The sequence below is a fragment of the Ovis aries genome, chromosome 6 (assembly GCF_016772045.2).
Source record: "Ovis aries strain OAR_USU_Benz2616 breed Rambouillet chromosome 6, ARS-UI_Ramb_v3.0, whole genome shotgun sequence".
NCBI lineage: Eukaryota > Metazoa > Chordata > Mammalia > Artiodactyla > Bovidae > Ovis > Ovis aries.
The window spans coordinates 116,629,061-116,641,815 of NC_056059.1; the positions used below are offsets into that span (position 1 = coordinate 116,629,061).

Here is a 12,755-nt window from a genome sequence, read left to right on the forward strand (position 1 = left end):
TGTACAGACAGACGGCAAGGGGTCTGCAGATGCCTAGGGAAGGGACAGATTATACGTAAACAATGCAGGGAAAGGGGGGGCAGCCCTCCGTGGGGAGGTGTGAAAGTGAATCCTTACCCCACACTATGTCCGAAAACCAATTGTAGAGTTGGAAAGATACACACGACACGTTACTGACAGTATCAAGGCTACATAAATAATTCTTATAGATTCATAGAAAAAGACAAACAGGAAAATGGGCAGAAGACTTCAACAGATACTTCACAGGAGACAAAAGCAAAATGGGTAATAAATTTGTGAAAATGTGCTCAGCCTCATCAGTAATTGTTTAGTCACTAAGTCGTATCAGAGTCTTGGCAACCCCATGAAGTATAGCACACCAGGCTTCCCTGTCCTTCACTATCTCCCAGAGTTTGCTCAAGCTCACATCCAATGAGTGAGTGAAGTTGCTCAGTCGTATCCGACTCTTTGCAATCCCATGGACTGTAGCCTACCAGGCTCCTCCGTTCATGGGATTTTCCAGGCAAGAATACTGGAGTGGGTTGCCATTTCCTTCTCCAGGGGATCTTCCCGACCCAGGGATTGAACCCAGGTCTCCCACATTGTAGGCAGATGCTTTACCATCTGAGCCACCAGGGAAGTCCGGTAGTAACTAGCTAAATGCAAATTAAAGCCATAATTATACACCCACCAGATTGAGTGTTAACAAGGATGTGGAACCACCGATCTTTTACTGCAGAATTCTTGGGAAACAGTGGAAGGCCCTGATGCCCCCAGGGTCCTGAGTACACACCCCGGAGAAACTCGTGCACACACGGGTCAGAAACACAGTTAAGACTGTTGCTAGCAGCACTATCTGTGATTGTCCCAAACTGCAAACTAAACGTCCACCCACAGTAAAATGGATCCATGAACTACGATACCATCAACAGAACAGTTTTCTGCAAGAAACTACCCCTGTGCACAGCAACCTGGATAAACCTGGAAGACACGACGCGCAGAAGCCAGGTGCCAAAGCTTGCGTGGGCGTGACTCCACTCACGTAGGTGCACAAACAGGAAAGCTCGGAGACAGATGCAGGCTTCGCAGGACAGCAGGAGCCCCCACAGCCAGGGAGACGGGAGGCGTGGTGCTGAGCTGGGGAGGGCGTGGGGGGCTGGTCCCCCTCATAGCAATGCTACGCTGCACGTCTCTGCGTGGTTCCCTTTTCTGAATGCGTTCTATTCCACAGGAAATGAAAGGGAAAAGGAGGCACCTCAGCTCTGAGTAGCTCAGGGTGTGGCCAGGATGCAGCCGGAGGGTGACGCAGGGGCAGCCATCAGGCAGCCTCGGAGGTTTCTGAGGGCGGCAGACGGGTCAGGGCTGCTCTATGCCCCGTGACTCTCCCTCCCCATAGAGTGCTGGTAGCCTGGCCACCAGCAACCACCTCTGGGGCCCTGACAGGGAGCCTAATGTGTGTGCAGGCTGCCCGGCCAGGGGCTCCCTGCTGCGAGGTCACAGCCAGAAGTGGGCTTCGGTCCTCCCCTCACTGCCCCTCCTCTAGGGACGCAGGTTTGTCCATCGCCAGCTCCCTCTCCTGATGTTCCCTGGGTGGCCCTGCCATCCCCTCCAGAGGCCAGCCCAGTGCCGCTGGGCAAGAAGCCCTTTGGCCCCAAGCCGAGGCCCCTGGTGCTCAGGGGGGGCTGCTGGAAGCACCCTCCACCCAGGTCAGCAGGGACGTCCACGCCATGTGACCCAGAGTTGGGGTGGGGGCAGGGAGCAATCCCAGTTTGTTTCATCAGGTCTCCTCTGGTTCTAAAAGCACGTTTTTGCAACAAAAAGGTCACTATTAACAGAAGGTACAGGGGCTCTCTGCGCTCTTTCTGATCAACTGCAGGAACAGTAAAACCAGGCTCAGTGCTTGGCTTGGAGGAGCCCTCAAAGCAGCTGGGGCCTCTTCCCAAGGGCAGGGACTGAACCACCTCTGCTCAACCGACGGGCTGGGCAGGTCAGCAGAGGCTCTGTGAGCCTCAGCGTCCCTGTCTGTAACGTGAGAGGCAGCACGACCCCTCGGGTGGGCCTCCCGGCGGGTCTACCCACAAACTGGGGCTGGGAGGGCAGAGAAGCGAGGTGGGTCGGTCTTGTCCTCCGCCACCCCCCCAGCTGTGTCCCCCTCGCTGGGTGAAGGCAGGTCTGGAACCCTGGGGGGTGCAGATTAACCAGACACCCACAATGCCTATCCGAGGCTGCTGGGTAGACGCCAGGGTCTGGGCTCAGCAGCAAAGGACAGATCACACAGCTGGGACGCAAACCCAAGCCGCTCTGCGCCTCGGTTTTCTCACCTGTGCAACGGTCTGCCTGGAGCTGGGGAAGCAGCAGCTTACGTCAAGTGTGCAGCTTAGCGCCTCGAGTACAGGAAGTGCTTGGTGCTAACCAGCCTCCAGCCAACGTGGGGAACAGAACCTTCTAGCAGGTCTGGGACGCCCCCACCTCCACGTCAGAGGACCACATCTGGTGCCCCATCCACTGCCCCCAACCCACACACTCTAGCAACTGAGGCCCTGAGCTTGCGTGGTCCACAGAGCTGGGCAGCTGTCCCAGCAGGCTCTGTGCTGGGCCTCCGGCAGCAACAGGCCCCATCTGTCCAGGCGGCCAGCACAGAACCCCCACACCTTCCAGCTCAGGCTCTTCAAACTGGAGCTGGCTCCCAAGCAGCTGCACGCCAGCTAAAAGCAGTGCATCCTGTGGCGGTCCCCAGAACAGCAGACCCCGAGCCCTGCTGGAAACTGCATCTCTGACTCGATTCCCCACTTGAAGCGGTGGCCACGTGGGAATGGTGTGCCTCCTGGGGTTCAGGGCAGAGCGGGTGAAGGAGGGCAAACTGCTCGTTCCCTGCAGATGCTGGGGGAGGAGACCAGGACTCCCGAGCCCCAGGCCCGAGTGGGGGTGACCCTGAGTGACCCCCAGGTCACCCAGAGGCCATGACCGCCTCCCCACCCCCATCCCCAGGGGCTAAAGTGGGAAACATCTGCAGAGCTGGTGCTGGACACTTGGTTTCTGGAAGCAGACAGCCGCACTCTTCCCCACCAGAGAGCCGACATCTCTGCCCAGGCCTCTCTCTGCTCCTTTGACCGCCACCTCACCCAGGATGTGCCCCAGGGCAGAGGAGGGGACACGTGAACGGCTTTCTCCTGGGACCTTTAATCAGTGCCAGTGGGCGCAAGTGCTCTCGTGGCCTGGGTTTTACACAGCAAATTCCTCTTTCCTAGCAAAAGAGGGCTGTGTGGAGGATCAAACAGCCCTGGGTTCCCTGACAGCCGACATCAGCTGAGCTTGTTTTCATGGAAAAAAAAAAGAAATTCACCCCAGACGGTCACGCCAGGGAGACCAGCCTGCTGGAGCCCACGACAGGAAGCACGGAGGTACTCAGGGCTGGGCCTGCGCGGAGTTCGGACGGAAGCACCTGGGCATCTGGTTCCATCGTCCCCACCCATCCTTGGCCTGCAGAGGGCCCACTCTTCCCACCGCACTGTAGCCATCACTTCCTCCAGGAAGCCCTCCTGGAACCCTCAGCTGGGTTCCAAGCTCCCAGCCCCTGCAGACCCTACTGCCGAAGACAGTGGACGCTGGGAGAGCCTCCCACCCGGCTGTCTCCCAACTGCTGGTTAATCCAGCGAATGACTCAACTAGAGACATGTGGGGCCTTCAGCTCTGCAGCCTCACTGCCCTGGACAGGACTCACGGCAGCAGAACCTGACCCTTCACATACAGGCTCTGAACACAGACTGTCTGACTCTGGGGTCCTGTCCTGTGACCAGCTGTGCACCCAAGAGCAAGCCATTTAGCAACCTGCACCTAGAAGACAAGACCACCATTTAGGGCGAGCTGACCTGCCGAGGTCACTGCTTAAGACTCTGGAGTGGGTACTCAGTTAGCCCTGGCCACGGTGCAACGGTCATCTGTGCTTTATTGCTCAGCACCGGCCCCACACGGAGCCAGTGTTGTAACGTTCCTGGGGGGTCCAGCCCCTGTCCCCCCACCCCAAAAACGCCAGCCCTGCCGAGTTCCCAGCCCAGTGCAGGGTGGGTGTGCTGGGGGACCTCCATTCCCGTCCATGAAGTCCAGCCCGGGCTCGGTCCTGGGCCCCTGGGCAGTGCGCAGGGTGAGACGGGAGAGCCCCACCCCATCCTCTGGGGCCCAGGGCCTGGCCTGGCCCCGGGACCCAGCCTGCTGGGCGGAGCCTGGCCTTGAGATTCCTCTGAGATGTCCGCTGGGGAGGCCCAGCCTCCCGTGGGCCAGCCTCCTCCTGCGCGGCCTGGGGCCGGGGCCGACGGGGTCGCCTCTGCGCAGTGCCGAGCAGCACAGCTGTCACCTGGGCCTGGCGTAGCCGTAGGGGTGCCGCAGCAGCAGGCTCTGGTGGCCGGGCAGCACGTGGGTGTGGTAGTGTTCCACTAGGCTGCCCACGCTCACAAACAGGACCTCGCCCTCCAGGTAGAACTTCGAGTCCTGGGGTGGAGGGGGGCAGGGTCAAGGGGGGCGCTGGTCCGTTTGCCTGCCCTGTGAAATGGGGTGCTCGGCAGCAACACCCGCCCAGGGGATGCCGGCAAGGTCTGCAGATAAGCCTAGGGTCGGGGGCGGGTCACCCCATCTCCTCTGGGGCCTGTGGGGGACAGAGCTGGGCCGGGACTGGGGGAGGGGGGGAGGAGGGGTGTCTGGAGGCACGGGCCTCTGAATGCCCACTGCCTGCGCTCTACCAGGGAGACTCCTGGGACCCCAGCCAGGCCCCAGAGCAGGCTTCCCCTCCCACCTGGGGCCCTCCGCGAGGCCGCCTGCTCACCTTCTCGAAGACGCGGTAGTTCCTCACCTTGCTGGAGGTCTCATCCCACACGACCAGAACCTGCAGGGAGAGCAGTGCGCAGCACAGGGCTCGCTCGTCTTGGGAAGACGATGACCTTAGACCCCGAGCGGGCCCCTCAGAGACGGAGCCGGTGGGCAGCAGAGTCAAGGCGTGTCCGTGGGGGCGGGTGGCCCCACACGCGGAGAGCAGAGTCGCGACGGGCAACCTCAGCCCAGGACGCCTGCCCTCAGAGTCAGGTGAGGCGTCAGTGGCAGCACCATGTGTCTGGCCCACGCTGGGACCGCCCCTGATAGTCATGGGGCAACTGAGGCTCAGTGGGGTCACACAAGTCACCCTTGGAGGGGCCTGGGTAGAGCCAGCAGACGTCCCACCAGGCTCACCACCCTCAAGAAGCCCCCCTTTAAGGTGCAGGAACAGGAACCCCACCCTTTCCTTCCTGCCTCGAGCCCGTGCTGGGGGGTAGGCATCACTCCCGACGGTGATGTGACCCCCCAGGCCCACCTCCCTGGGTGCCTACCTTCCCCGACTTGGTGGAGGAGTTCCGGATGCAGTAGAGACCGTCCTGGGGCACCCCCCGGGGGCTCGTGGCCTTGAAGAGCCTACGACGACACGGCTGCGTGGAGGGGAGCCGCCCACGAGCAGCTCTCAGGACCCTCCAGCCCACCCACCTCCCCCATTCCGAGAGCACCGGGGGCCATGGGGGCAGATGCACAGAGCCCGGGAGTCGGGGGGGGGGGGGAGGGGAACAGAGAGGCAGGAAGACCTGAGGTGGGGGCGGCAGGCCCCGGCAGAGAACCTCAGGTCTGCCAACACGAGGCCGTGGAGAAAGGCGGACTGCACACTGACCTCTCCACCTCGAAGGACTCTGTGGTGTTGATGAAGACTGAGCTGGGCAGTGGCACCTGAGTGGTCAGGGTCAAGGGTCAGGGTCAGGGTCATGGCCCGAGACCGGGGGTGGGGGCCCCCCTCCTCCCCGCTGGCTGCCAGGCTTTGCTGGGAGCCAGGCGTTTGCACCAGGTTCGACCCTCTAGCCCCAGAGCCCCCGGCTTTCCGGCAACCCCCCACCTCCCCCGACGACTGAGATGTGGGCACCCCCCCAACCCAGCCTCGCCTTCTCATAGTCATCGTCAGAGCCCTCCCCGCCAGCGTCCGCCTGCGACGTGTCAGTCTGCATGGGTTTCCGGGGTTTTTCAAAGGAGAAGCTCCTGAAACTCTGCCCGTCAGGGGGTGATCGCCTGGGAGCGAGACAAGAGGGAGGCCGGTCAGACATGGGACAATGCCCCGCTCCCCTCGGTGACCCCCTCTCGCCCTCTGAGTGACCACACCGAGCCTCGGAACCCAGGGGGTCTGGTGCCTGAAGCCCCGGCAGCCGTCAAAGGCTTGCAGCCGAGGAGCTCCAGGGCGGGGGCGGTGGGGGGGGGGGCGGGTATCCGCACTGACCGCCCTGGGGCAGCAGGAATTGCCTGAAGCCCGGAAGCCTGAGCTGGGATCGCTGGCCCGGGGCATCCTGAGCTCTGGAGGCTGCGGGAAAAGGCCCCGGTCTGAGGGCAATCTCCCTGCCACGGACCACCCCTGTGGCCTCAGCCAAGCCACGCTCCCCCAACAGCCACGAGAACAGATGCCAACAGCCCGAGCCAAAGGGACACGCCCTCACGAGTGGCCACGTGCTCCTAAGCCTCAGGGCTCCAGGGAGGATTCAGGGAGGCCACCCTGGACGGGCCGCCAGGCTGTGTGTGCGGCTGTGCTGTCGACGCTTGGCTGTGGCCCAGGCAGCCCTGTGGTGCTCGGGGCCAGGCCCAGAGCCTGACATAGGGACCCAGCCTGCAACTCTGCGACCCCTCACAAGACAGAACCACCAGGGACGTCCTGACGGGCACGGTGCTGACAGAGCCCTGCGGGGCGCAAGACACAGTCAAGGGTGCCCAAGGAGAGCTGGGCGGGAGCATACACTCGGGGGTCGCCCCGTGGACCCAGAGCCTTCACCGCCAAGGGCCCCATGGCCTGGGGCTGCCACGACACACGTGTTTCCCGGCACTGCCCAGCAAAGAGGCCCACGTGGTATGGAGCAGGCCTCAGGGGCAGCCGGTCAGTCCAGGCAGGAGGGCAATCGAGGAGCCTTGCTCCCCCCATGCCAGGGCCACCTGGCACCCACATGGGCTGAGAGCCAGGGGCAGGGAGGTCTGGGGTCACCAGAGGGTAAACATGCCAAGGAGGGGTGTCCCAGGCCAGGGGGTGTCCTGTGCCACACAGACTCACTGGAGGTGCGGGAGCGCCGGCTTCTCTGGCCGGGGCAGGACGGGAGGCCGGTCTGCAGCCTCGGGCATGGGCAGCTTCAGCAGAGGCGGCCGGGGGGCCACAGGGGGCACACGGGGTCCAGTCCTGGCCACCTCCCCCGGGGGACTCTCTTCTACCATCTTCAGGAACTTGGGCTTGTTGGCTGGCACAGGTGGGGGCTCGGGGGCGGGCGGCCCCCGGGGGGACAGATGGAAGGACTTGAGCTTGTCACAGTTCCAGGAGGCAGCCGTGGCCGTGCTGGAGGGGTTGACCCCGTGTGCGGGGATCCGGGGCTCCAGGCTGGGGCTGCTGTTCTCGGGGAAGCAAGGGGCTTTCCGGAGGCTGGGCCCGGGGGGCAAGATGTTGGATGGGGGGTCGCTCATCCTCCGGGAGACGGTGGGCACCCTGGAACCGGGCTCCACCCTCCGCAGGGCCGGCGGCTCCCGCCTGGAGTCCTCGGGGGCCGGGCCGGTGTCCGGGAGGCCGCGCTTAGGGGGCGGGGGTGGCAGCAGGGGGCCTGGACCCTTGGAGGTGAAGGAGTGGGCACGGGGCACCTCAGAGAAGACTGGCTTCCTGGGCGTGGGCACAGGGGGCGGAGGGTAGGCCGGCGGGTGGATCAGGGCATCTGCAGAGCAAAGAGAGCCACATGGTAAGTGGGTGTCCCCCGCTGGAGGCTGCAGCTGCACCCCTCGGGGGGCAGTGGACAGCCAGGGCCCCTGCCCCGCAGCCTGGCCGCCCCACGCCCCCCATGCCTGGCACTCCTGGTGTGGCCTTCCTTCTGGGTCTGGCCCACCTCACGCCACTGGGCCCACCCCAGATGCCCTCCGAAGCCTGGGCAAAACTTCCCGAAGCCCAGGTGCCACATCAGGTTCCCAGAGAGGGAGGCAAAAGAGAGAGAGGAGACCAGGAAGCCTCCCAGGATTGGGCTCAGAGGGTGGCTGGGACTCCCACCGACAGGCGAGGAGGAAGGGCGGGAGCTGGCGGGGGGTGACAGGTTGGGTCTGCTCATGACACGTTCAAGCTGCTACAAGAGATTTAGTGGACGCTGAGTGGACTTGATGCTTTCGAACTGTGGTGTTGGGGAAGACTCTCGAGAGTCCCTTGGACTGCAAAGAGATCCAACCAGTCCATCCTAAAGGAAATCAGTCCTGAATATTCATTGGAAGGACTGATGCTGAAGCTGAAGCTCCAATACTTTGGCCACCTGATGCAAAGAGCTGACTCATTGGAAAAGACCCTGATGCTGGGAAGGATTGAAGGCAGGAAGAGAAGGGGATGACAGAGGATGAGATGGTTGGATGGCATCACCAACTTGATGGACAGGAGTTTGAGCAAGCTCCAAGAGATGGTGATGGACAGGGAAGCCTGGCGTGCCGCCGTCCATGGGGTCGCAAAGAGTCAGACATGACTTAAGAGACTCAACACAACAAGAGCTAAGAGGAGGCCCTGAGGAGACTAAGGAAAGTGAAAGTCAAGGTCATTGGAGAAGAGGTCAAGGAACAGGTAGGCTGGGCTGGAAGAACTGGGCCAGGTCCCCGGGGATAATGAAAGCGAGAAGGGCAAGAGGAGCTGGGGGAGGAGAACGGGGTGGGGGAAGGACTAGTGAGCAGGGAGACAGAAGGCAGGGGACGGAGAGAAGTGACAAGACAGAGGGCAGGACAGGGGTGTGGTCCTCCCACACCCCTCCTCATGTTCCCAGTGATGCGGGTACAAGCCCATCGCCCTGGCTTTGGGAGGCGGGGCTGGGTGGGGTGGTGAGTGACCACGTGGCCACCAGAGGTGCTCACAGAGGGCTAGCCTTTCCGTCCCCGGCTCCGCCAGCTTATCCCTGAACCGCCCCTCTCCCACCCCAGGATAACTGGAGGAGATCAGAGACCAGAGTCAACCTCTCCTGGTCTGATCCTCCAAACCCTTGAGCCGAAGGAGGAAAACAGGCCCGAGGTGGAGACGGTCAGGCCAGAGGCCACACAGAGCCGTACCCGGACAACCACTCCCAGATTGGGGGGCTCTGTCCAGCCCCCAAGCCCCGTTCCCCACCCCAAGTGCTACCCAAGCCGCGGGCCCGCCCCACCTACCCTCGGGCCTCCCGGGCTCGGGGGAGTCGGGCTCCAAGTATGAGTCGTCCTCGTCGTCATGCTCGTAGTCTGCGGGGCAGACGGGGCGTCAGGTCCGAGGCTGCCAGGCAGGGCTCTCCAAATCCCACCCGCTCAGGGAAGCAGGGGCCAGGATAGGGAGCCCAGACCCAGGACATTCAGGCTGCCTGGGAAAACCCAAGGGGCAGAGCAGGCAGGCCAGTCAGCTATGCCTCCCTCCTGGGCAGCAGCCAGCTGTGCAGAAGCGCGGGCTGGGCCCCTGGACGCATCTTACCTTCGCTGTCTGTGGGGTGCGGAGACAGGCTGATGTCCACCGGCCGCTCGATGGCGCCGTAGAAGCTATCCGTGTCCGAGTTGGAGTCGCTGAGAGTGGAGCAGGCAGTGAGGACAGGGCAGGGGGCCTCTCGCACTCACACACATGGACACGCAGCCAGACGCCAACGCAGGAGTGGGAATGCAGACACAGAAGAGCACACGAAAAACATGCACAGAGAAGTGTGGACACAGAAAAGAGCTGGACACGTAGACACGCAGACGGGAGGCGCACGCAGACACGCAGACGGGAGGCGCACGCAGACACGCAGACGGGAGGCCCCGGGAGGCGCACGCAGACACGCAGACGGGAGGCGCACGCAGACACGCAGACGACAGGAGACTGGAGCGGGCGGCGACTGCCTTCTCCGCCCCACTGTGGTTCTTCCACAGGCGCACCCCCTGACTGCCCAGCCCGGTGCCAGGCCTCAGGTCCCCGATGCACCGGCCCTTGAGGCTCAGGCAGGGGCCCGCTGGAACCCTCATCTCTGAAAGGATCGGGCAGATGCTGTTCCCACACAGAGAGCCCCTCTGGCTGCTGAGCCAGCCTCCCCATGCAGTCAGCAAGACCCGGACGGGCTGGCCCACCACCCTGGGGACTCACTCCCCCGTGAAGGGGGCTGGGAACCCAAAGGACTAAGCCACTACAAATCCGGGCCTCCTGGCTGGACAGGTAAAAGCACAGACGCCCCTGACAGGGCGCACGCACACACAGGCTTACACACTCGGGAGCACACCCCACACACACGCGGCCCAGGTGGCACCTGGAGAAGAGCCTCCAAGGAGGAGACCCTGGGCCCGGCCCCCAGGGGGTTTGTGGGCCAGCTCACAGTCCTGGCCTGGCCCAGGGACACCCCGCCCACCCCCAGGCCCCGGCCCTGCCCACCTGGCGTCCAGCGGCAGCTCCTTCTTCTCCTGGAAGTGGCCAATCTCCTTGCGCAGCAACGCCATCCAGCTCTGCAGGTGAGCCAGGGCCTCAGCGGGCAGGACCCGCGTTCACCTGCCCTGCCCTCCCCACTCGGGCCGGCCTGCATCAGCCCCCAAGGCCGGCTCTTCTGGTGCTGCGGCCCTCCGCCGGCCCGCCCAGGGCTCCTCCTGAGACCGCCACCCTGAGAGCCAGGGCCCCCGCACCTTGCGCTCATCCTCAGAGGAGGCGGAGAAGAACCACGTGCGGTGCTTCTTGCTGATGTGGATGATCTTGAAGGGGAAGACGTTGTTGGACGTCGTCTCCTCAGCCGCCCGCATCACCCTGAGAGCAGTACCAGTGGTCACCGTCTGCTCCCCGCCCACAGGGCCCGCCTGAGGACAGACCGGCCCCCGGGCAGGCCTTGGCCCCCAGCACCACGGCCCCAGGAACACGGTCATCCTCCTCCCGCCCCCATGCTGGGGGCCTGGGTGCTCGCAGCAGAGGGAAGCATGTGGGCAAGGGCGGGCGGTGAGAGACAGTGCCAATCCAGGAGGGCTTCCAGGAAGCGGTGGTGCAGGGCTCCGAGTCAAGGACATGCCACCCTCGCTGCGCCCCGCAGCGAGACTTTACTTGGATGCCTGGGGCCCCGCCTAACCCCTGGCCTGCCTGCTGGGGGACCCTCACAGGGCTCGGGTCAGCCTCGGCCCCACCCCTGTTCCCAGGCAGCGTGCCCCAGAGCACTTCAGAAGTGGCCATGGCTGGTCCTGCAGCCGAGACGTGGGGTTCAGGGAACGATCACGTCTGCCCGGGGCATGCGGTCAGGCTGGGCACCCAGGCAGGTGCCCTCAGGGGGCCTGGACCATACCCTGGGGCAAGGCGGCACCCCCCCCCCGGCTCCAGGCGGTGTGTCTGGGGAAAAGAAACGTCCCTCTAGCTCCTGTCATTACGGCACAGAGAGACAAACAGAAAGAAGAGCACTTAGAGAATCTGAGTTTCTGGCTATTTCCTGGCCAACCTGGCCGAGCCCCTTAACCTTCTGGAGTCTCAGCTACTTCATCTGTGAAACGGGGACAGCAACATCATCCCTGATTATCATACAGAACTGTTGTGAGGACTAAATAACAGAATGTGCAAAAAATGTATTTAAAGTTGTATAAAAAAGAAAGATTCATACCATAAAAAATATTCCAGGTGCAGGAAAAAAAAAATGTCCCTCTTCAGAGGACCCCAGAGCTCCACGGCCCCCGTGCCCACTGGCAGCCACAGGGCCCTGGAGCCTCCCCTGTCTTCCGCCTGCAGACCTGCCACTGGGCTGGAAGCCAGGATGTGCACAAAGGCCCAGAATCACTTCCCAAGGGTCCCCGTCCTGCCACTGACACCATGGGACCCGTGGGTTCCCCCAGGCAGACAAGGCCAGGCCCTCCTCAGGGGACCAGAGTGTAGTGACCCCAAGGCCTGGGTGGTGTGACCCCAAGACCTAGACCCAGGAATCACACCCTGCAACGCAGGTCTCCGAGGCTGAGGGCAGGCCCGCACACGCCAACACGCCCCATCCCATCCGGGCGCCTGGTCCACGGCCCAGCGGACCATTAGTCACAAAGCCCCTGGGGGGCAGGCTCGTGGCTGATTAAAGCCCCAGCGCACAGCCTGGGCCCGCAGGCTGGGCTCCCGGCCAAAAGGAGGTGGCAGTGGGGGAGAGGGCGAGGCATGGGGAAGAAGGAGGGCTTAAGGGAGACTGGAGAGTTCCAACCCTGGAGGAGGCCCTCGCCTCGCCCCCAGGCCCTTGGCCAACCCTGAGGGCTGGCTTTCAGGAGAGGAGGGACTGGCAGAGGTGGGGCTGGTCCAAAGGGCTGGGGTCGCAAACAGGAAGGCCTGGGCCCACCTTAGTGGGAGCCGGGGGGAGCCACTGCCCCCGGCAGCACGGTCAGCGCACTTACCGGTTGTAGCCGCTCAGCGAGAAGGCGCCCTGCGGCGAGGCGGACGTGCTGCTCTTGAAGTAGTAGATGCAACGTTTGTGGATGACCACAAAGCGCAGGGGCCCTGCGGGCGGGGCGGGGCGGGCGAGCCTCAGTCCTGGGCAGGCCCCACTCTGGGGACCATGCCCAGAGGCCCAGGATGGCTCCAGGCCAGAGTCTACATGGGCAGCAGGTCGATGGGCATGCAGGCCCCTCCGGGGGCAGGGGGAGATTCAGGGGACTGTGTGACGCGCCTAGGAACAAGGACTAAAGCTGGCTCAAGGAAGGGCAGACGGGGCCAGCAGCCAGGGAAGCCAGAGCCACCTCGCTGGTGCTGCCCAGCTGCTGGGAGGCGGTGGAATGAGGGCGGGGGCAAA

General features: G+C 63.4%; 2 protein-coding genes across 6 annotated transcripts in view; both read right to left on the minus strand.

Annotated features, from left to right (window-relative positions):
- ADD1 (adducin 1) overlaps positions 1-4,838 on the minus strand; it is a 99,838-nt gene extending 95,000 nt beyond the window's left edge. Inside the window, exon 1 of one of the 2 annotated variants that reach the window (XM_060417703.1) lies at positions 4,817-4,838. The gene's annotated coding sequence lies outside the window, so the exon portion shown is untranslated. Of the gene's footprint in view, positions 1-4,351; positions 4,437-4,816 lie in introns of those variants that run through there. The other variant, XM_042251695.2, reaches the window with a different exon arrangement.
- The window catches only part of SH3BP2 (SH3 domain binding protein 2), a 35,187-nt gene continuing 26,361 nt past the window's right edge, over positions 3,930-12,755 (minus strand). For all 4 annotated transcript variants that reach the window (XM_042251713.1, XM_042251711.1, XM_042251710.1 and 1 more), the window contains 11 exons: positions 12,361-12,463; positions 10,648-10,765; positions 10,403-10,473; positions 9,479-9,567; positions 9,187-9,255; positions 7,094-7,736; positions 5,949-6,072; positions 5,684-5,739; positions 5,355-5,436; positions 4,817-4,876; positions 3,930-4,485 (listed from right to left, as the gene is read on the minus strand). In XM_042251713.1, the coding sequence (XP_042107647.1) occupies positions 4,348-4,485; positions 4,817-4,876; positions 5,355-5,436; positions 5,684-5,739; positions 5,949-6,072; positions 7,094-7,736; positions 9,187-9,255; positions 9,479-9,567; positions 10,403-10,473; positions 10,648-10,765; positions 12,361-12,463 (1,553 nt within the window). In that variant the 3' untranslated portion in view covers positions 3,930-4,347. The remainder of the gene's footprint in view (positions 4,486-4,816; positions 4,877-5,354; positions 5,437-5,683; positions 5,740-5,948; positions 6,073-7,093; positions 7,737-9,186; positions 9,256-9,478; positions 9,568-10,402; positions 10,474-10,647; positions 10,766-12,360; positions 12,464-12,755) is intronic.